Below are 24,206 nucleotides of genomic sequence, written 5' to 3' on the forward strand. Positions count from 1 at the left end.
GTGACAATAAAATAGAATTAGGCTCCAGGGCTTTTCACATGCAGAGAGCACCTTCCACTGCAATCTGAAATGTGGGACCCTTTTTAAAAATTAGTTTTTATTAGAGATTTTCTTGTCCTACGAAACAAGCAGATAAATGGGAGGGGGAGTACATCTTTTGTTTCCACTTTCAAGAAAAAGTTTGTCTTGTGTATAACATTCAGGCATATTCCATGTGTCTATGTGCCTTTTTAGATCTGTACTCGGCTGTTTCTCTTCCTCCTCAATTCTCTCTGACCATGTTTTTTTTAATTAAATATTAATTTAATAATATAATAAAATAATAACATCAATTTAATGTTATATATTGAAAAGCAGGGAAGCGACAAACTGAACACCCCCCTACCCGCCTTTACCCACCCTGAAGGCACAGTTCATCAGCATCACCAGGCATCCCCAAACTTCGGCCCCCCAGATGTTTTGGACTACAATTCCCATCTTCCCTGACCACTGGTCCTGTTAGCTAGGGATCATGGGAGTTGTAGGCCAAAATATCTGGAGGGCCGCAGTTTGGGGATGCCTGATCATCATCATCACCATCATCACCATGATTCTGGAAACATGTGAAAGTTCAGTGATCCAATTTTGTGCTAATTGTTTCCAGAAAACATCCCATTTGTGCAACCTCATTGACTAAGAAGTGAGAGTTTTACATCCTATTTTCAGGTGACAAGATTTGGGGAGTGTGAGGGACAGGGGATATCGCGAAGTCCCTCCCCTCCTGAGTTCAAGCCCGTCCCCGAGCAAAGGGGAAAGCAGGGAGAGTTCCGATTCCAGTGGGGAAGCAGGAAGTCGTGTCCGAGGCTCAGGCAAGGTAGAGGAGCCAGGGTCCCAGGTGGGACAGGAAGGGGCAAGTAAGGGGGGAAGACCCATCCCCCCAACTCCAGAATTACGCAGGAAGAGGAGGGGCAAGAGGATGGGTCTGCCAAAGCTTTTGTGTTGGAGAAAGACGCGCCAAAAGCCATTAGGAGGTTCTGAAACCGACTGACAACATCGCTCCGTGTAAATAGCAATGACTTGAGCACTGTAAATACGCAGCACCAATAAAAGAATAAAATGCAGAGCTGCGTAGCGTCGTTACTCTGAAGTAGTCCACTCCGGCCACTGTGACAGCAACCTCCTAATCATTTTTGGGCTACTTTGGAGTTGCCGGGATGAGCGTGTCAGAGGCGGAGAAGTGGCGGCAGATCGCTGAGCAAGCCCAGCTAGAACTGCAACAGCTGTCGCTGCAGGCGCAGGGAGAATTGAAGGCAGCTAAAGAGGAGACTAAGAAGGTCCAGGACGACCGGCTACAACTTGCGGAACAGGTGAGAGAGCTCCAGGAAAAAGAGCAGCATTTAAGGGCGGTGGCGGTAGACCTCCAAAACAAGCTGGATGCAGAGAAAAACAAGGCGGGAGGGGCACCCCAAGTCCAAGTGCTGCCAGGAAGGAGAGCTGGGACCCTAGTAAGCAAGTTCAATGGAGACCCGAAGGAGTTTCAGGGCTTTGAGACTGAGATTGTGTATGCTCTTGAGCTGCACCACGATGAGTTCCCTGATGATGAGCACAGAGTAGCGTTTATTGTGGAGCACCTTACAGGGGCGGCCAGGGAGTGGCTAAGACCGTTAATTGCAACAAGGAATCCTTGCATGAAGAATGTCAAACTGTTTCTAGAAGGTTTGAAAACGATGTATTCGTCCGATAGTCATATGGACCAGACTAAGGAGGAACTTCATAATTTACGCCAAGGAAATATGACAGTTCGCGCGTATTGGGCGAAATTCACCATGCTGGTGCACAGATTGGGGTGGGATCTGGAGTCTGCCCCAATGCAAGCGGCGTTTTACTTGGGGTTGCATGAGGAGGTGAAGGATGAGCTCTCGAGAGGTCCAAAGCCCAGTAATATGGATCAACTGAGCAAAGCGGCTCTGGCGGTGGGGGTGAGGCAGGAATCCAGATGGAGCGACAAGCAAGCAACGCGCGCAAAGCGGGCTTGGTTCCCACGGTCGCAGGAGAAGCCACTCCCTCAACAACCCTTTCAAGCCACGCCTGGGGCCAGTCAGGACCAGGAACCCATGCAGATTGATAGCGCGCGCGCGCGGGCTTTTCAAACCCCAGCGGCGCCAAGACGCAAGGAGGGAAGGGGTGGGAATTGCTTTCTCTGCAACTCCCCCCAGCATCTCGTCAGAGACTGCCCACATCGCAGGGAGTGGCAAGGAAAGGCGGGAACGGTTGTGCCCTCCCCCACTGACGCAGCACCACAGCAGGGAAACGGGAAAGCCTGGCTACAGGAGACAAGGGGCGGCAGCCAGGCACAGTCAGCAGACAACAGCCCCAGCCCACCCACCCGCACAGAGAGGAGCAGAGCCAGCCCACCCCTCCCAGAGCAGGAGTGGTTCTAGAAGTGACGCTCACGCTCCCTAATGGCTATCCCCTGACAGTCCTAGCCTTAATTGACAGTGGGGCGTCAGCGAACTTCTTCTCGAGGAACTTTGCAGAAGAGCACCAGATCCAGCTTCTGCAGCTGGATTTTCCTCTGCACGTGGCAACCATTGACGGCAGAGAGCTGCTGGGAGGGGCCATCACTCATCAAACCCCCCCCATGAGAATGACGGTTGGAAGGCACTCAGAGACACTGGCATTCAACGTCACCACCATCTCAGACCCCCCAATCGTTTTGGGCATGAGCTGGCTGGCGCGCCACGACCCCTCCATAAGTTGGCATCAGAGATGCATCACTTTTGGATCGGACTTTTGCCTGGAACATTGCATGCAGCACCAACCAGGGGAGGGGCCTCCGATAGCCACGGTGGCCACCATGCACGTCAAAGGGGGTGAGGCGATACCCAAACCATACTGGGACCTGCAGGAGGTCTTCAGTGAAGCGGAGTCCGACCACCTGCCCCCACACAGGCCTTTTGACTGCCAGATCAACCTGGTGCCTGGGGCAACTATACCCCCAGCCAAGCTGTACGCCATGTCAGACCAGGAACTGGAGGATCTGCGCGCTTTTATCGACAAGAACCTCAAGCGGGGGTTCATCAGACAAAGCAAGGCAGCAGGGGGCAGCCCGGTCTTCTGGGTGGACAAGAAAGACACGCAACAGCGCCGTCTTGTGGTGGATTTTAGACGGCTGAATTCGGTGACAGAGCCAGTGGCTTTCCCCATGCCCAGAGTGGATGATCTCCTGACAGCGGCACGCAGGGGCAAGATTTTCACCAAGCTAGACCTGAGGGGGGCGTACAACTTGATCAGGATCCGGGAAGGCGATGAGTGGAAAACCACGATGTTCACGCCTCTGGGCTCTTTTGAATATCTGGTGATGCCCTTCGGGTTGCAAGGGGGCTCAGCATGCTTCCAGGCCTTCATGCACCACGTCCTGGGGTCCCTACTCTTCAGGAAATGCTTGGTCTTTCTGGATGACATCCTTATTTACTCCAACGACCCAGTGCAGCACGTGAAGGACGTCAGGGAGGTGTTACAGCGCCTGAAGGAGAACCACCTGTATGTGAAGCTGGAGAAGTGCAAGTTTCACACCAAGGAGGTGGACTTCCTGGGCTACAAGCTGTCAGACAAGGGGCTGGCAATGGACAAGGACAAGGTGCAGACCATCCTGGACTGGCACAGCCCCAGGACGCGCAAAGATGCCCAACGCCTACTAGGCTTTGCCAACTTCTACAGGAAGTTCATCAAGAACTTCTCTCGAGTTACGGCTCCCATCACTGACTGCCTGAGAGGCAAGCAGAAGTTCAGGTGGACACCAGAGGCGCAAGCAGCGTTCGAAAGCCTCAAGAGGGTGTTCGCCTCAGACCAGAACCTGTTCCACGTGGTTCAGGACGCGCCCCTACGCATTGAAACAGATGCTTCTGATAAGGCTGTGGGCGCCATTTTGTTGCAACTGGACGCCAACAGAGAGTGGAGACCCTGTGCCTTCTTCTCCAGGAAGTTGACCCAGCCCGAGCGAAACTACACAGTTTTTGATCGGGAACTTCTTGCGATCCACGCGGCGTTCCAGCACTGGAGACACTTCCTGGTGGGCGCCAAGCACCCCATCCAGGTGTGCACAGACCACAAGAACCTGGAGTTCTGGAGAACTGCCAGGGTGCTCAACCAGCGGCAGATACGGTGGGCGGAGTTCTTCTCGAACTTCAACTTCTCCATACACTACATCCCAGGAGAGCAGAATGTCAGGGCGGATGCCCTCTCCCGCAAGCCAGAGTACATGGAGGAGGAGGCGCCACCAGCCCCAAGGCACATTTTCCCCCCGTCGGCATGGTCCTGCGGAGCAGCAGTGGTGAGCGAGGCAGAACTCACAGCACTGACGGCAGCGGATGAATTTGCCAACCGCATCTTCAGAGAACTGAGAGGGGGGAGGGAGCAGGCAAAAGACTTTGCAGAACGCAGAGGGCTGCTTTTCTACAAGGGTGCGCTGTACCTACCCACCACCCAGCTTCGACTTACGGTCCTCAAGCAGATGCACGACAACCCTACAGCGGGGCATTTTGGAAGGGACAAGACCACTCACCTAGTCATGAGACACTTCTGGTGGCCAGGGGTGAGGGAAGATGTTCGAGACTATGTAAGGGGCTGTACCACCTGCCAGCGGGCGAAGGTGGTCAGAGCAGCGCCACCAGGGTTGCTGGAGCCCTTAGCCACACCACACAGGCCGTGGGAAGTGGTGTCCATGGACTTCATCACAGATCTGCCTTCGTCCAGGGGTAAGACTGCAGTGTTGGTGGTGGTGGACCTCATGTCCAAAATGTGTCACTTTATACCGTGTGCCAGGGCAGTCTCGGCAGAAGAGACAGCCAAACTGTTTGTTGATCACATTTTCAGACTGCATGGATTACCTTTAAGGGTTATTTCGGATCGTGGCCGCCAATTTGTTTCCAGGTTCTGGCGGCGGCTCATGAACCTCCTGCAGGTGGAGGTCAGCTTGTCGACGGCTAGACACCCGCAGACCAACGGACAAGCGGAGAGGGTCAACGCCATTCTGCAGCAGTACCTGAGATGCTACGTCAGCCAGCGGCAAACGGACTGGGTGGATCGCTTGCCACTAGCAGAATTTGCCTACAACAATGCAGTGCACGTCTCCACAGGGGTGTCGCCCTTTAAGGCCAATTACGGGCGCGACCTCAGATCTTTCCCAGAGAGGGAGAGGGAGGAGGAGGAGGAGGGCCCACAGGCTGAGGATTGGGCAGAGGAACTGGAGACGGTGCACCAGCAGCTCAGAGAACACTTGGAGAGGGCCAAGGAAGCGTACAAAAAGGGGGCAGATCGCCACAGGCGACAAGGGGAGGTCATCAGGGTGGGGGACAAGGTGTGGTTGTCCTCGGAGGGCCTTCCCACCAGAGGGAGGTGCAAACAGCTGGCACCCAAATGGCTGGGCCCCTTCACGGTCACGCAACAGGTCAACCCGGTGGCATACAGGCTGGCACTGCCAGAGGACATGAGGGTGCATCCAGTGTTTCATAGATCGCTGCTGTCGCCGTACAGGGAAAGCAGCAGGCTCCGAGACAGCGAACAAACCCCCGAGGGAGGGGGGGAGAGGGAAAGCAGGGAGCAACTCAATGAGGCCACGGCCATCCTGGATTCAAGGTGGGGGGTGGGGGGCCTGGAGTACCTCATGGCATGGGAGGATGCTCCACCGTCCCAGAATGAATGGGTGCCCGCCACTCAGATACAGGAGGAATTCTTGGTGGAAGAATTTCACGCCCTCTTTCCCCACAGACCCAAGCCCTGGCACATGGAAAGGGAGGGGGAGGAGGAGGAGGCACGGGAGAACAGCTCACCATGGCGCTGGGAAGCGGAGTTTGAGGAACCAGAGGATGAGGTATGGGTGTCGCCAAGATCCACCCAGTCAGAGGAAGGAGCAGATTGGCAAAACATTTTTACCCCCACCAGCTCTGACGCCACGGACTTTTTGGGATTCCCGTCCTCCCAGGCGGAAGGGGGGGGCTCGCAGGACTGGGGGGAGGTGTTCACACCAACGGGCTCGGAGAGCACCGAGTTTTTAGGCTTCCAGTCGTCACCGACACATGGGGGGGGCCTGGGGAGGGGTGAAGGAGAGCTTGGGAGGGGGGTGGATGTGAGGGACAGGGGATATCGCGAAGTCCCTCCCCTCCTGAGTTCAAGCCCGTCCCCGAGCAAAGGGGAAAGCAGGGAGAGTTCCGATTCCAGTGGGGAAGCAGGAAGTCGTGTCCGAGGCTCAGGCAAGGTAGAGGAGCCAGGGTCCCAGGTGGGACAGGAAGGGGCAAGTAAGGGGGGAAGACCCATCCCCCCAACTCCAGAATTACGCAGGAAGAGGAGGGGCAAGAGGATGGGTCTGCCAAAGCTTTTGTGTTGGAGAAAGACGCGCCAAAAGCCATTAGGAGGTTCTGAAACCGACTGACAACATCGCTCCGTGTAAATAGCAATGACTTGAGCACTGTAAATACGCAGCACCAATAAAAGAATAAAATGCAGAGCTGCGTAGCGTCGTTACTCTGAAGTAGTCCACTCCGGCCACTGTGACAGGGAGGTATCCAGTTCTTTTCTGCTGTTTGAAATTTAGTTTGTGGCATGGTGGTATATCGGCCCGAAAGCCACGCAATAGGTGCTGCCGTCTGAAAGGAGCATTAGAAATCAGAACGGAAGCACTGGTATTATAACCGGCAGAATTAACAACAACCCCCAACATCTGGATGCAGCCAGCGTCTAACCCCTGCGCAAGCTTTGTGCAAGCGAATCGGGGCGATTGCTCAGTAAACACAAACTGTCTAGAGGAGACCTCGGAGCGCGGAGCTGGGAAAGCGACCCTTCTGTGGAAGCGTCCACCTGCCAAAGATAACAATGGGCCCGTGTTCTGCATCACCAAATGTCCGTCTGTGCCCCCTTGTGGCAAGTGAGAGCCTTTCCTCCTCGAGGCGCTACATCTGACCTGTCCACTCAGGCAGAGGACCCCAGCTGCTTTTCCCTCTTTATAAATAGACTTAAATGGAGTAATTGCAGATTGACGCCATAGTAACGAGGAGCAAAATAACGAGCTAAAGGGAGAAAGGCATTAATGGAATCCGGCTTGTGTGTGTGTGTGAACATTCTTCATGGAGGGCTCTTCGCTCTTCCACGCAGGTCGCTGCAACAGGGCTGGTTCGAATCCTTCCTTAATGTGAAAACAAGTCAAATTTCCCCAAGCAAAGGATAGGCCTCTTTCTGCCTCTCCCCCTCCCTTCCCACACTTAATATATGGTGGATGGTGGCTAACAGATTGAGGTTGAATCCTGACAAGACAGAAGTACTGTTCGTGGGGGACAGGAGGCGGGCAGGTGTAGAGGATTCCCTGGTTCTGAATGGGGTAACTGTGCCCCTGAAGGACCAGGTGCGCAGCCTGGGAGTCATTTTGGACTCACAGCTGTCCATGGAGGCGCAGGTCAATTCTGTGTCCAGGGCAGCTGTCTACCAGCTCCATCTGGTACGCAGGCTGAGACCCTACCTGCCTGCAGACTGTCTCTCCAGAGTGGTGCATGCTCTAGTTATCTCCCGCTTGGACTACTGCAATGCACTCTACGTGGGGCTACCTTTGAAGGTGACTCGGAAACTACAACTAATCCAGAATGCGGCAGCTAGACTGGTGACTGGGAGCAGCCGCCGAGACCACATAACACCGGTCTTGAAAGATCTACATTGGCTCCCAGTACGTTTCCGAGCACAATTCAAAGTGTTGGTGCTGACCTTTAAAGCCCTAAATGGCCTTGGTTCAGTATACCTGAAGGAGCGTCTCCACCTCCATCATTCTGCCCGGACACTGAGGTCCAGCACCGAGGGCCTTCTGGCGGTTCCCTCGTTGTGAGAAGCCAAGTTGCAGGGAACTAGGCAGAGGGCCTTCTCGGTGGTGGCGCCTACCCTGTGGAACACCCTCCCAACAGATGTCAAAGAGGAAAACAACTACCAGACTTTTAGAAGACATCTTAAGGCAGCCCTGTTCAGGGAGGCTTTTAATGTTTAATAGATTACTGTGTTTTATTTTTCTGTTGGAAGCCGCCCAGAGTGGCTGGGGAAACCCAGCCAGATGGGCGGGGTATAAATAATAAATTATTATTATTATTATTATTATTATTAATAATAATAATAATACATTTATCGCTTTGCAGTGTGCACCCAGCTCCTTGTCTCCAGGCCGGATGAGGAGAATATCAGCTCCTATCTCCAGCTGATCGACAAATGCCTAATTCACGAGGTGAGTGCCGCCCGGTGGGTCTTTGCTTAGCTTTTGTTCTTTTCTAGGAACGCAGGGAAAACTGGTATTCAGCTGAATACCAGCTCAGGCGTCTTGGACTACAACTCCCTGGGGCTGCTGGGAGTTGTAGGCCAAAACGCCTGGTATTGCAGAAGTGGGGGACCGTTTTCTTCCCAAGGGGATTCCGCTGCCCTATGGGGAATCTCCCAGGGGCCTCATGCTATTCATGGCAGGAGCAGAAGTGGGTTGCATGGGTACCAACTTGAATAAAATATGGGGGCAGGTAAGCCACACCCCGTATAATCGATCACATAGCTTGATGCACGCACACCATTTAAATGGCAGTGTCCATCAACTTTGAGGAGCACCCTGTCCCTCAAATATTTTTATTGGGGGGGAGAGACTGAAGGGACGTCGGCTCCTAGGAGTTGACTCCTTTGAGTGGCTGTCCAGTACAGTGGCATCTTGGTTCTCAAACTTAATCCGTTCCAGGAGTCTGTTCCAAAACCAAGGTGCGCTTTCCCATAGAAAGGAACGCAAAACGGATTAATCCGTTCCAAGCTTTTAAAAACAACCCCTAAAACATCAATTTAACATGAATTATCTATCTAACAAGACTATTGATCCATAAAATGAAAGCAATAATCAATGTACTGTACTATAAAATAAATAAGACAGTATGGTAGATGTTAAAATTTAAAATTAAACCATTTTCTTACCAGCACTGACGATTGTCATTGTTTGGATGGGGGGCTTTCATCCATTTCTGCAGTCATACAATCAATCAATCAATCAGTAGCTGATCTGGGTTCCACACAGTCACAAAAAAAAAATAACCGAAAAAGCCTCAAAAACAAAAACGCAAAGGAAATAGCAAAAACAAAGCGCCAAATTTAATCCGTTCCGGAAGTCCGTTTGACTTCTGAAATATTCGAAAACCAAGACGCAGCTTGTGCCCCGAAAACAATAGCCGACAGCCGCATCGGATGTCCAGCTTCGGAATAACGTTCAAAAACCAGAACACTTACTTCTGGGTTTTCAGTGTTTGAGAACCAAGGCACCACTGTATAGGAATCAGGACCTAGAATTTGGTGTCTGAGTTTCATTTATCTCTTCTGTCCTTGGCCCTTAGAGTTGTATTTTTATTCATTTGTTCGGTTCTTCATTAGAATGTAAGTCCGTGTGTAGGGAATGCCTTGTTTTGATTTCATGCAAGCCTTTCCGACCGAAGGGGGGGGGGTACAAATGCTCTAAATAAATAAATACAGATTTAACATGGTTCCTGATTGTGGAGATTGTTCTGGCTGCGTTCAAATGGACATGGTTGGAGCCCCTCGTCGGACTTCCCCACCGAACTGGGCACCATCCTCTGATGTGAATCCCACACGTGTTCATTGGAAGACCATTGGGCGTTGACGAGTTTTTACCACTCGCCATGAGATTTATGTTCTGCTCTGCAAGAGGAGCAGGGAAGACTGCTGCTGGCTGTCAAAGGAAGCGACCGTTGGTTCAGGATCTCCGGGGAGGCTGCTTCTGCCCAACACGCCCCAAGAGATCAACACCAGGGCCGCAATATCCACACAGTGGATATTGTCCAAAACCTTGCTCTGTATTGTCCCCTCCAAACGACTCACATGCAAGAAAGTGCCCGGGGCAAAAACTGTCTTTCTCCAAAGGGCAAGCCTATTAGGCTTTAAAACCATAAAGATCCCCCTTCATTACTATGTGTTTTTTTATTAGTACCGGCCCTTCCCCAACGGGTCACAGGGAAAGGTTCTCCCATTTTAGAATTCCATGTTTGCTAAGACTTTTTTATCAACAACTCGGGTGCATCCTATTATTATTATGATTATATTTCTGTTGTTGCCTCCTCTCCTCTCCCCACCCCTCTTTCTTTTGGGCAGGCGTTTACAGAGACGCAGAAGAAAAGGTTGTTGTCATGGAAACAGCAGGTGCAAAAACTCTTCAGGGCTTTCCCTCGGAAATCCATCCTCGATCTCTCGGGGTACCGGCAGCAGAGAACGTAGGTTTGGGGGCCTTTTCTCTCCAGAATACGGGGCCCTGGGGTGCTCGCCATTGTCACTTGTGCGGGGCGGGGGGCCACGCTGGTGTTTTGATGCCGCTGCATGTGGGCGGAAGGCAGGAGGTCAAGGCAAAAAGTCCAGGCCAGCCTGACCCAGAAGTCTTTAGGGTGCCACTAGGTTCGGGGGCAGCCAATGAGCGGAGTCCCCTTAGAGGAGGCAGGGAATACAGCAGCGATTAAAAGTATCAGGCAAACCGTGGGTAAATGAAGGCAGCTAAGGACGACCCTCACCCAGAGCAGGTTGAGCAGTCAAGACCAAAACCCTTGGAATACCCATGCAAACAAATATGTCTTTAACATAATAATAATAATAATAATAATAATAATAATAATAATAATAATAATTTTATTATTTATGCTCCACCCATTTGGCCACTCTGAACGGGAACAGCAGTGTCTGTGCCCAACTGGGCAGGTTGGGGGGGGAATATTGGTTTGGTCCTGTTTTTATTAACGTATTTTGCAGTTTTTATCTTGTATTTTGTGTCGTGAAGTGCCCCGAGATCTACGCATGAAGGGCAGTGTAGAAATTTAATAAATAAGCGAAATAATTAAAACTACAGCATTCCGCAGTAGGCTCTGTCCTGCGTCATCGCCACATAGTAGATTTCCCTACATTGTGGGATATGGTGAAGAGCCCCCTTTCTACCCAAACCAATGGATTCAAATTGCCAGGAAGGAGATTCCAACTAAACATTAGGAAGAATTTTCTGAGGGTGAAAGCTGTTCGACACTGGAACTGTCTCCCTCTCTAAATAAAGAATTACCATCCTATAATCAATAAAAGTAACAGCAAATCACAACGCATAAAATACCCCGTACAAATCGTAGTCTGGGAAAGGCTAGGTGGGGCAAGGCAGGTGGAAACGCCACTGTCTGATGAGGAACAGAAAGTGGAAGCGTAAAGCCATTAAGCCAAAAACCACCGCGATTTTATATTTTGAATTAAGGCACGACCCTTCGTTTTAAGCAGCGGTGGCACCGGGCGGCTAAATCTTTGGTTCAGAATAACGCCCCTGGGGTAGCAGAGGTAAGCAGGTGTGTCTGTTCTTTTCCAGCCGAGGTTTCGGCCAGTCGAACTCCCTGCCAACAGCTGGATCTGTAGGGGCAGGAATGGGTCGCCGGAACCCGCGCCAGTTCCAGATCCCCTCCCGGAACCTGCCTACCACGCGGCTGGGCCTCTTGGGCTCCAGCGGCCTCCTGGGAGCCAGCCAGCGCAGCACGGCCGCCAACCCCACCATCCTGAAGCAAGGGAGACAGGTGCGTATCTGCTCCATGGCAGACAGCTCCTTAAGAACATAAGGGAAGTGTCCCACCTAGACAACTACAGGTGAAACTCGGAAAATTAGAATATCGTCGAAAAGTGCATTTATTTCAGTAATGCAACTTAAAAGGTGAAAGCAATATATGAGATAGATGCATGACATGCAAAGCAAGATATGTCAGGCCTTTGTTTGTTGTAATTGTAATTATTTGTCAATTGGTAAAGGTAAAGGGACCCCTGACCATTAGGTCCAGTCGTGACCGACTCTGGGGTTGCGTGCTCATCTCGCATTATTGGCCGAGGGAGCCGGCGTACAGCTTCCAGGTCATGTGGCCAGCATGACAAAGCCGCTTCTAGCAAACCAGAGCAGCACATGGAAACACCGTTTACCTTCCCGCTGTAGCGGTACCTATTTATCTACTTGCATTTTGATGTGCTTTCGAACTGCTAGGTTGGCAGGAGCTGGGACCCAGCAACGGGAACTCACCCCGTCACAGGGATTCGAACTGCCGACCTTCTGATCAGCAAGCCCTAGGGTCTATGGTTTAACCCCCAGCGCCACCTGGGTCCCTTGCACCACCTGGGTCCCTTATTTATCGTTAGGCGGGTCAATTATAAATGGAATGTAATTAATGAAATGTAATAGCTGCGATGTTTATTTTTGTTTTTTTTTTGTATTATTGTAACTATTACTTTGGAATTTCCAAAAGAAAGCTTTTGTAAAAACTAAAAGAAAAAAAATAAGTTGCACTGCTGAAATAAATGCACTTTTCGACGATCTTCTAATTTTCCGAGTTTCACCTGTAACTACCTTACCCGGGTGTCGAGGACGGCCACCCCTTCAGATATCTTCGAAAGAGAAAGGTGCAAAACGAGGGAGGACGAGAAACCTGTCAATGGCTCAGTGGAGCCTCCACGCCCAAGGGCAGTCTATCTTGTGAGCTCTGCAAGCAAACAGCAGGGAATAACCCTCAGTTTCTGCTATTATGGCTATGATTGAGGTCCCAGGGTGGGTTGCTGGCGTCGAGAGAGAGAGGATTACACCTCTGAGGGTGAGGTTAAAAGGGTGTGTTAGCAGCAACCAAGTGAAACCCCCCCCCCCCGGGACACACACCTGGAGGTTCTGGGCTGCCTAGAAAACAAGACTCTCTTCCTCAGCCTCACTGAAATGGTCTGGTAAGCAGAGTGATGCATTTGGCAGTAGCTTGGCTGCAGGAGTTGTTGGAAGGAGGGGTGCAATTATTTATTCATTCATTCATGCATGCATACATACCCCACCCATCTGACGTCATCCAACCACCTCAGGGACCCCACTCCAGATTTGGGTTTACTCAGCCCTTTCTGTTCCCGAAGATCTCCTGCAAGGCAGCAAAGATTTAGGATCAGAGTTTTCCTTCTCCCAGGTGGATGAGCCCAAGATACAATATTGAAATACTATCTGAGATAGCTGTTATAAATAAATAAGGAAAGAACTATTTAAATTACTGTGTCCAGTTCTGGGCACCACAGTTCAAGAAGGATACTGACAAGCTGGAACGTGTCCAGAAGAGGGCAACCAAAATGGTCAAAGGCCTGGAAACGATGCCTTATGAGGAACGGCTTAGGGAGCTGGGTATGTTTAGCCTGGAGAAGAGAAGGTTAAGGGGTGATATGATGTTGTTGTTGTTGTTTAGTCGTTTAGTCGTGTCCGACTCTTCGTGACCCCATGGACCATAGCACGCCAGGCACTCCTGTCTTCCACTGCCTCCCGCAGTTTGGTCAAACTCATGTTGGTAGCTTCGAGAATACTGTCCAACCATCTTGTCCTCTGACGTCCCCTTCTCCTAGTGCCCTCAATCTTTCCCAACATCAGGGTCTTTTCCAAGGATTCTTCTCTTCTCATGAGGTGGCCAAAGTATTGGAGCCTCAGCTTCACGATCTGTCCTTCCAGGGAGCACTCAGGGCTGATTTCCTTAAGAATGGATAGGTTTGATCTTCTTGCAGTCCATGGGACTCTCAAGAGTCTCCTCCAGCACCATAATTCAAAAGCATCAATTCTTCGGCGATCAGCCTTCTTTATGGTCCAGCTCTCACTTCCATACATCACTACTGGGAAAACCATAGCTTTAACTATACGGACCTTTGTCGGCAAGGTGATGTCTCTGCTTTTTAAGATGCTGTCTAGGTTTGTCATTGCTTTTCTCCCAAGAAGCAGGCGTCTTTTAATTTCATGACTGCTGTCACCATCTGCAGTGATCAAGGAGCCCAAGAAGGTGAAATCTCTCACTGCCTCCATTTCTTCCCCTTCTATTTGCCAGGAGGTGATGGGACCAGTGGCCATGATCTTGGTTTTTTTGATGTTGAGCTTCAGACCATATTTTGCGCTCTCCTCTTTCACCCTCATTAAAAGGTTCTTTAATTCCTCCTCGCTTTCTGCCATCAAGGTTGTGTCATCTGCATATCTGAGGTTGTTGATATTTCTTCCGGCAATCCGGATGATTCCGGGTGATATGATAGCCATGCTCAAATATATGAAAGGATGTCATACAGAGGAGGGAGAAAGGTTGTTTTCTGCTGCTCCAGAGAAGCGGACACGGAGCAATGTATTCAAGCTACAAGAAAGAAGATTCCACCTAAACATTAGGAAGAACTTCCTGACAGTAAGAGCTGTTCGGCAGTGGAATTTGCTACCAAGGAGTGTGGTGGAGTCTCCTCCTTTGGAGGTCTTTAAGCAGAGGCTTGACAGCCATCTGTCAGGAATGCTTTGATGGTGTTTCCTGCTTGGCAGGAAACTGGATGGCCCTTGTGGTCTCTTCCAACTCTATGATTCTATTATTCTAAATTGTTTATTATTATCATTATTGTCTTTGATGGATGAGTTGCCTTCTAAACCACCGTCGCAAGGCGATTTATACCAAAGATAATTGAAAACAGTTAAGAACCCGGAAACGACAAATGCATTTAAAGAAGGCCGATACCCTGACGAGTGGGCACTCTTTGCCAGCTGAGAAAACCTCTACCGGTAGGAATGAAACCGTCTTCAGCTGTTTCCAGAAAGTGCAGGTAGCAGGCATCTCGACAGGATGCTATTCCACAGGGCAGAAGCCACCACACTAAAAGCCCTGGTCTGAGTTACTGCAGAACAGGAGAAATTTGATATTTACAGGAGAAACTCTCCCGCAGACAGCAGAGGTGTCCGTAGGCCTCCCAGGAGCATCTTGCTGGCTGTGGCTGAAAAACCAGATGGGGCTTGATCTGAACCAGGGGTCAGCAAACATTTTCAGCAGGGGGCCGGTATATTTGGGTGGGGGAAATGAACAAATTCCTATGCCCCACAAATAACCCAGAGATGCATTTTAAATAAAAGCACACATTCTACTCATGTAAAAACACGGCGATTCCCGGACCGTCCGCGGGCCGGATTGAGAAGGCGATTGGGCCGGATCCAGGCCCTGGGCCTTAGTTTGCCTACCCATGATCTGAACCAACAAAGCGATCCGTACAAATGAATTTTTAACAAGCCCATGAGGAGAAAGGGGGGAGGTATTGCGAACAAGTATTTAAACTGGAATTGGGGGGTTGGGGTGAGGTTGGGAGGGTGTCCCCCCCCCCCGCCTTGCAAACACACAAAAAGCCAGTTGCGGCATTCCTATCCCGGAAAGAGATCTTCTCCGAGCCCAATAGCCCACTCCCCAATGCAGGAGAAGAAGTCAAGTTGTTTAGTTGCCAAAGGTTGCTTTGTCACCACTTTCCTTCATTGGACTGAAACTAGGTCCTTCTCGGAGACGGGGGGGGGGGGGAGTTGATTTAAAAGAAAGGGAGCCAGAATGATCTGTAGGCATTTCCTGTTTTCACTCTATCCTTGCTGCAAAAAGAGGTCCTGTAAAGGGGAGGAAGAAGCGATCAGGGGGGGGGAGGGAATGCTTTGAGGAAAGGACTGGAGGGTGGAGTTGCCTTCTTCTTAAAATAAAAACAAGTGCGGCATTTAGAAAGTTAAAATAAAACCTTGCACAAGATGTAAGCAACGATGTGAGGAGAAATTGTGAGCAGGGTCTGGAGCCATTTAGGTTAGAGAAGAGGAGAGGGGTGGGGCAACAGGATAGGAATTTATGCAACTGAGCATGGCGGGGAGAAGGTGGCGAGATAAAAGTTTTTCTCCCTCTCTAGTAACTCCAGAACTCCTGCAGATCCAGTGAAGCTGAATGCTGGGAGAGTCAGGATAGAGGGGAGGGGAAAGGTATTTTCTTCACACAGTGCATAGTTAAACTGCGGAACTCACCGCCACAGGAGGCAGGGATGGGCGGCTTTAAAAGAGAATTGGACAAATGCTTCTGGAATGCCAGTTGCTGGAAACTGCAGGAGGGGGAGAGGGGTCTTGCGCTCGGATCCTGCTTGCTGGTTTCCCATAGGGCTGGCCTCTGTGAGAACAGGATGCTGGACTGGATGGGCCATGGGGCAGATCCAGCCGGCTATTCTTACGTTCTTAATCCGCTCCTACACCAGTTGATCAAGACCATGTGAGTCAGCTACAAAAAGAATCTGACGGGAAGCTCTGCACGATGAAGCCAGCCTTGGAGAGACTCTGGGCATTTAACAAAACTCGAGGGCTCAGAAGTTAGAATTGCTGCTTCCCAATTTACGCAACACATCCAAAATCTTTCCAGAATGCCCAGTGTGGCGTGCCGACCATTTCCCTTGTGCCTTCCTGCTTCTGCAGCACGATAGGTCCTAAAGTGTAAGGCAGGGGTCAGCCAACTTTTTCAGCAGGGGGCCGGTCCACTGTCCCTCAGACCTTGTGGGGGGCCAGACTCTATTTTGAGAAAGGAAAAATGAACGAATTCCTATGTCCCACAAATAACCCAGAGGTGCATTTTAAATAAAAGCACACTTTCTACTCATGTAAAAACACCAGGCAGGCCCCACAAATAACCCAGAGATGCAGTTTAAATAAAAAGACACATTCTACTCAGGTAAAAACACGCTGATTCCCGGACCTTCCGCGGGCCGGATTTAGAAGGCGATTGGGCCGGATCCAGCCCCCGGGCCTTAGTTTGCCTACCCATGGTGTAAGGTAAAAGGTAAAGGACCCCTGGACGGTCAAGTCCAGTCAAAGGCAACTATGGAGTTGCAGCGCTCATCTAGCTTTCAGGCCGAGGGAGCCAGTGTTGTTTGTCCACAGACAGCTTTCCGGGTCATGTGGCCAGCAGGACTAAACCGCTTCTGGTGCAGTGGGACACCCTGACGGAAACCAGAGTGCACAGAAACGCCGTTTACTTTCCCGCAACAGCAGTACCTATTTATCTACTTGCACTGGCGTGCTTTTGACCTGCGAGGTTGGTGGGAGTCGGGACAGAGCACCGGGGGGATTCGAACCGCCGCCCTTCCGATCGGCAATCCCAAGAGGCTCAGTGGTTTAGATCACAGTGCCACCCGCGTCCCTACAGGTCCTAGGGTGTACACAGCCAGTGTGGGGTGGGGCATCTTTTACCTTCGCCCCCCGTTGCCCTCTGCATTTGCGACTTGACAGTGCATGTTCTTCTGCCTTACAGAACCTTTGGTTTGCAAACCCTGGAGGGAGCAACAGCATGCCCAGCCGGACTCACAGCTCTGTGCAAAGGACGCGCTCGCTGCCGGTCCACACCTCTCCGCAGACCATGCTTATGTTTCAGCAGCCAGGTAGGCCAAAGAAGTCTTCCTCCTTTGCAAATCCTCACCCTCCTCTTTATCTCCCTGCCCGCCTAAGCGAGACAGTGGGCATTTGGGCAAGCTTGCAATCTCCCTCCACCAATGCCACCACACTCCAAAGTCTTTCAAGACTATTTTTAGGTGGGAGGGAAATGTGGGGGGTTAAATATATGGATCCCTGTGGACCTAGGTTTGTGGGTGAGCAGCGAAAGAAAACGGCTGGGTGCCTGAATTCAAATCATCATGCTCCTGTAGGGAGAGAGCCCCAGTAGCAGAGATTAAACTCGCAAAAGTTAAGAAACAGTCAGGAATATAGGTTCTTAAACCTTTACATCCCATTCAGCTGCACACTCTTTCTGCCGCTCTTGAAATGAGCAGACCACACACTGTTAAGTAAGTTTAAAATATTTTACTTACATATTCAAAGTCTCAGTCATGCATTGCTGCGTGCAGCAGCAAGGATAATACAGGCACAATACTATTGGGTAGAAAATACAGGATGTATTTCCAAATATGTGCTGTAAGCTCAGGAGCAAGCTTACACACATCCTCCTTGGTTGCAGAGAGAAAGAGAATGGCTTCACTTCCTTTGCAGAGTAGACTATGGTGTAGCCTGGCTGAGACTATCTAGCAATACAACTCTGTGGTCCTTTACCCCTTCATGCACTAACTAGTAGAATTTGACTGCAATCTCCCAGACGAAAAGAGGCGGGCAAGTTCCCCACTCGGGCCAGAATGGATAATAATAATAATAATAATAATAATAATAATAATAATAATAATTCTCCAGAAGGAAAAACTTTTGTCTTAACCAGATTTGCAGCCTGAATTTCCTTCCACATGCAGGAAGTGCTACGCTGCAGAGATTTCCTATTCGCATGGAAACACACTTTCTGTTTTTTTCTGCAGAATTTCAGGTACCAGTGACAGAACCTGACATCAATAACAGGCTGGAGTCGTTGTGCCTCAGTATGACAGAACATGCACTTGGAGGTAAGCTCTTCCCTTCTCTCCAACCTCTTATCTGTGTCAGGAATGTCCTGAGATCCCATCCACACATGACACACAGGAAGACGGTAGAATTCCAGACTGAGCCCATGTCAAGCTACAGTTTAAGGGATTGAGATTTTTTTGGGGGGGGGGGTGAGAAAGGCACACACAGAGAGACACAAGCCCTTTGGGCTTGGGATACAAGGAGACAGCAATTTCTGTCCTGTCTTGCTTTCGTTGCAATGCACACCGTTTCCATTCAGCTACAGTTCGCTTTCTGCTGAAACCATTTTGCTACCCACTGTAGCCGAAGTTACCATAATGAGTTATGTAGGGCAAGTCAACCAAGCCTTATGAGGAACGGTTGAAGGAGTTGGGTATGCTTAGCCTGGACAAGAGCAGACTGGGAGGCGATAAAATAGCCATCTTCAAATATCTGAAGTTTGTATGATTCTATGAACTCTTGTAAGATAAATGTGTTGCCTTGCTAAATTTAATCTCTGTTGTCTACCTCTTGGCCGTTCCTACTTCTTGGTTCAGCCAACCAAGGTGGGGCCCTCTAGATCAGGCATCCCAAAACTGCGGCCCTCCGGATGTTTTGGCCTACAACTCCCATGATCCCTAGCTAACAGGACCAGTGGTCAAGGAAGATGGGAATTGTAGTCCAAAACATCTGGAGGGCTGAAGTTTGGGAATGCCTGCTCTAGAGGCTGTTAGACTACATCTCCCATCACTCCCTGACCTTTGACCCCGCTGGAGTTGTGTACCAAGAACACCTGGAGCCCACCGTGCTGGCTACCCTGCTATGAGCTGTAGGTGCTCAGCTGAAAAATCAGAATAGCACAATTCTAGTGTTAATAAAACAGCTCTGGAGTTCCCAAGTTGTAGCCGGGTGGACCACCGCCGATTCACGAGCTTCATCCACATGGTCTGTAGTCTATCTGTGGGTTTGTGGCTGAAGATGAGAGACGTCACACAGCATTCTCATGAAAGCATCATATTGGTTCTTAATTGTATTTTTATTGCTTGCTTTATTTCCTGTATCATTGCATTTTGCTGCGTTGCATTTAGAATTCTCTGGAATCGCAACTGCTGGAAAACAGACAGAAAAGGCATTAAGAGGTCCACTGAGACCCTCAGCAATTTTCAAGTGGTTGGCGGGTTGGGGGGCGGGGAGAGTTGGGAGCCCTGCAGCAGATAATATGCAGTTCTACACTTAAATACTCTTTAAACGGGGGGAAAGAGAGAAATTGACTAATACTAAGTGTATGCCATTGTTTCTGAAGAACATAAGAAGAGTCTTCTGGGTCAAGCCAATGACCCCTATAGTCCCAGCATCCTGTTCTCCCAGTGGCCAACCAGATGCCAGAATGAGAAGCCCGCAAGCAGAATCCAAGCACAACTCTCCACTCCTGTGGGTTCTCACAACTGGTATTCAGAAGCTTTACAGTGGAGGTTGAGCATAGGCATTGTGACTAGTAACCATCCATAGTTTTCTTTGTGCATTTGTCCAATCCCCTTTTGAAGCCATCCCAATTGGCGGCCATCACTGTTCCATAGATTAACAACGTTGCATGAAGACATGCTTCCTTTTATTTAGCCTGAATGAACATTCATTTTCATTGGGCGCCTGGAATGTTTAGCATAAAAATATTTAGGAAAACTTACCGCCGATGAAAAAAATGATTTTTATTATTATTACTTACTAGCTGGCCCTGCCACGCATTGCTGTGGCTCATCTGTGTGATTCCCCCCACCTTGTCCCAACCCATGACGTATCACGCCCCCTCTTCCCCCCACCACCCGGCTCATCCCTGTGACTGGCCCCACCGTGTCCTGACCTATCCCGTCCCCTCCTCCTCCCAACCCCCACCCAGGCAACTCAGTACCTCCATTCGGCCTAGTATGTAAATGGGAGCCGAGGTGCTGTTGAGAGGGAAGGTTTTATAGGTGCAGTACCCGTGTAGCCACCACTAGAGGGCGCTGGTTTGCAACCTGGTTCTTTTCCCAGCATGCATTTTTGTCTGAGTGGTGTGTTTTGAAACATGGGGGTTTTACCTGGCACAGGTGTGACATCTGTCTTTGAAAACGGTACGGGGTTACCCTCATATTTGCATGCAGCATTGTGCCAAAATTTGAACGCAAGCGGTTTTGGTGAAATGCGGGTACTAACGGACATGGCCAGTTTACATTTATATATATATATATAGATATGCCACCCATTTGACACTCTGGGCTGCTTCCCACAAATTAAAACACATTAAGAGAACAAACATTTTTTTAAAAAAACTTCCCTAAACAGAGCTGCCTTCAGGTGTCTTCTAAAAGTCAAATTGTTGTTTATTTCCTTGACATCTGATGGGAGGGCGTTCCACAGGGTGGGCGCCACCACCAAGAAGGAAAAACAGAGATTTTGAGGAGTTAGGCAAAGTGGCTCTTTTTCATGGCCAAAGCATCTTCAAATAGGCAAAAGGTGGGGGACTTTTTTGCCTGGGGGGGCCACATATCCCTGATGGGGCAACCTTCCAGGGCTTGAAGGCTAATGATAGGTTGGTCCAGAGGCAAAAGTCTTGCCCTTGTAGACTTGGCTACTAGGTCCCAGCCATGCAGAAGGCAGAGGCTTCTAGATTCACAAATCTCTCCGTCCACTGCCCAGGCAAGCGAGATCCAAGGGCAGCTTCCAAGCCAGGCAAAAGCACTTGAGAAGCAGGAAGAGCAAGGCTGCGAAGGGCGGGTGGCCTGAGAAGGATTCCAAGGGCCAGAAAGAGAGAGCTGGGGGCCGCATTCGGCCCCTGAAGTTCCCAACCCCTGCCACAAACCAATTGCACTGTTAGTCGTGGAATGCAGCAGCCACTAAAATCATTAAAAACTGGTTCGTTTGTCTACAGTCCTATACCCACAGGTCTCGGGATAAAATAAAAATTCTAGCTGAGAGGACAAAGAGGAAGGGGAAAGGCCAGGTTTTCTGCTTGCATTACACACCAACGTAAGCCTGAGATCTTCAAGGCTACTGGAAGTGGATTAGCTGCGTTAGTAAGGGGAGGAATTCCTATTTTTTTCCTGCAGCTGCTTTGAAAGGAATCTTGCCGAGACATTCCAAGGCAGGATCTTGTTCCTTGCTGGTTGTTTTCATTCAGCAATGCTAGACCAACGATGGCCCGTCGAGCAGTGCTATAAATAATATTTTAAAGAAAGGGGTCGTTGAGTTTTGAGCTCAGGTGGTTTTGCTGTTTGTTTGCTTTTCTGAAAGGAGACCTGAGCAAGCTCCATTCTTTCGTCTTTTTCCTTTCTCCCCCCCCCTTAAGTCTGAAAAAACCACAGGGGGATGAATTTGAGCGTGGGGCAGTTTCCACAATTATTTAGCCGGGAGAGCTGTAATAGTTGGCTGCAGACCGTAGGCTGGGTTGCCGCTCAACAAAACATGGCTGTGTGTCTTCCTCCTTCCCCCATCTGTGCCCACGTGTAACTTTGAAGCCGGTGCCGTGCCACCGCAGCCCCCCCCCCTCCCCGGACGCATTTCCTCCGTCTCGCTCATGTGCTAAATGGAGAGCATCCTTCGGGGGCTGAAATTTAAAAGGGCAGACTCTTCACCCTTCCTCCCACCACATCTCCCTGTGTCCTCCTGGTTTGCCTCATTCATAGAGGGAGACTGCAGAGCTGCAAAGGCTTCGGCAAAAGGGCAACCCAAGCAGCCAAGGGGATGGGGGCAACTCCCGTACTAGACCTCGCTCTTAGCTTAGAAAAGATCAAGTATGAGGAGATGCGGCAGAAGTGTATAACCAGGCAGAGGGCCTTCTCAGTTGTGGTGACCGCCCTGTGGCAGGCCCTCCCATCAGATGCCAAGGAGATAAGTAACTCTGCAACCTTTAGAAGACATCCGAAGGCAGCCCTGTATATAATTATTAGCAGCAGTAGTAGTATTTCCCCAGCCACTCTGGGCAGCTCCCAGCAGAATTTTAATAATAGGGACCCAGGTGGCGCTGTGGTTAAACCACTGAGCCTAGGGCTTGCTGATCAGAAGGTCGGCGGTTCGAATCCCTGCGACGGGGTGAGCTCCCGTTGCTTGGTCCCAGCTCCTGCCAACCTAGCAGTTCGAAAGCACGCCAAAATGCAAGTAGATAAATAGGAACCGCTACAGCGGGAAGGTAAACGGCGTTTCCATGTGCTGCTCTGGTTTGCCAGAAGCGGCTTTGTCATGCTGGCCACATGACCTGGAAGCTGTACGCCGGCTCCCTCGGCCAATAATGCGAGATGAGCGCGCAACCCCAGAGTCGGTCACGACTGGACCTAATGGTCAGGGGTCCCTTTACCCTTACCTTTAGTAGTATTTCCCCAGCCACTCTGGGCGGCTCCCAGCAGAATTTTAATAATAACAAAAAAGCGATAAAACATCAAACGTTAAAAACTGAGCATGTCGTGTAAGTACAGTGGTACCTCGGTTTACAAACACAGTTGGTTCCGGAAGTCTGTACTTAACCTGAAGCGTACTTAACCTGAAGCGAACTTTCCCATTGAAAGTAATGGAAAGTGGATTAATCCATTCCAGACAGGTCCGCGGAGTACTTAAACTGAAAATACTCAAACCGAGGCATACTTAAACTGAGGTGTGACTGTACTACTACTACTACTACTAATAATAATAATAATAATAATAATAATAATAATAATAATAATAATTTATTTTGAGCCACTCTGGGTGGCTCCCAACAGAATATTAAAAGCACAATAAAACACCAAACATTAAAAACTTCCCTAAACAGGGCTGCCTTCAGATGTCTTCTAAAAGTCAGGTAGTTGTTTATTTCTTTGACATCTGATGGGAGGGCGTTCCATAGGCTGGGCGCCACTACCGAGAAGGCCCTCTGCCTGGTTCCCTGTAACCTCACATCTCACAGTGAGGGAACCGCCAGAAGGCCCTCGGAGCTGAACGATGGGGGTGGAGACGCTCCTTCAGGTCTACTGGGCCGAGGCCGTTTAGGGCTTTAAAGGTCAGCCCCAACACTTTGAATTGTGCTCGGAAATGTACTATATAAGGGAGTTTTTATTGTTTGCTGTATTGTTATGTCTTTGTATATTTTGCAAGCTGCCCAGAGTGGCTGGGGCAACCCTGTCAGATGGGCGGGGTATCATTCATTCATTCATTCATTCATTTGCATGGCACATGATGTCTGTGCTCTGCCTCCTGCTGTCACACTTCTGAATACCAGTAGCTGGCAACCACAGGAGGTCCGGGACTGGCTAGACAAGGAGGAATGGTGGGAACCCCCCCCCACACACACACAGGGAAGCATCAGAGGGGGAAAGCTCAGAGCCAGGAGAATGATGGTGGGATGCAGGAGGCGGACCAGAGGAGGAAGGGTTTGCAGGCAGGTTGGAGGCTGAGCAAGCAACAGGTTTAGGCGAGACTGAGGCAGAGGAGGAGGAGAGGAGGAGGAGTGGTCTAAGGCTGCATCAGATCCCCAGCCACCTGCCAGCCCCCGTTTCCAAGAACGAGGAGGGCATTACATATACACGGAGAGCCCCTCGGAGGAGGAGTTTGCAACCGTTGGGAAGGCACCCAGCTGGGTAGGAGCCTTAGGAGGAGGTGGGGAGCTCAGATCCTCAGCTCTCACTGGGGCTAGTCCTGCCTGCCTCTTTTGTCTCTACGAGTAAAAAAATCAAGCTTACTGCTTCTCTCTGAGTTTCTGTGCTGAACTGCTGCTGCACCAGCCCTGGCACAGGAGGGGAGAAGACTCTCGTGCTCGGATCCTGCTTGCCAGTTTCTCACAGGCATCTGGCTGGCCACTGTGAGAAGAGGATGCTGGACTAGGTGGCAGTCTCGCCTCCTGTTCTTGTGCTCTTAAATGGCTCAGTTTCCTCGGGGTGGCGGAGGAGAGGAATCGTTGGCCTTCACTCGCCTGGCCCTGAAATTCCTCCTGCATAGGAAAAGTTTTCCATCTCGGCCAGCCTGCAGCCCTGGGTCTGGCGGCCTC

General features: G+C 50.2%; 1 protein-coding gene across 2 annotated transcripts in view; it reads left to right on the forward strand.

The window, feature by feature from the left end:
- The window catches only part of SAMD4A (sterile alpha motif domain containing 4A), a 117,661-nt gene that overhangs the window by 84,469 nt on the left and 8,986 nt on the right, over positions 1-24,206 (forward strand). For both annotated transcript variants that reach the window (XM_060270895.1, XM_060270901.1), the window contains 5 exons: positions 8,148-8,233; positions 10,138-10,256; positions 11,375-11,576; positions 17,109-17,235; positions 18,154-18,237. In XM_060270895.1, coding sequence (XP_060126878.1) covers positions 8,148-8,233; positions 10,138-10,256; positions 11,375-11,576; positions 17,109-17,235; positions 18,154-18,237 — 618 coding nt within the window. The remainder of the gene's footprint in view (positions 1-8,147; positions 8,234-10,137; positions 10,257-11,374; positions 11,577-17,108; positions 17,236-18,153; positions 18,238-24,206) is intronic.

The sequence above is a fragment of the Zootoca vivipara genome, chromosome 1 (assembly GCF_963506605.1).
Source record: "Zootoca vivipara chromosome 1, rZooViv1.1, whole genome shotgun sequence".
Lineage (NCBI taxonomy): Eukaryota > Metazoa > Chordata > Lepidosauria > Squamata > Lacertidae > Zootoca > Zootoca vivipara.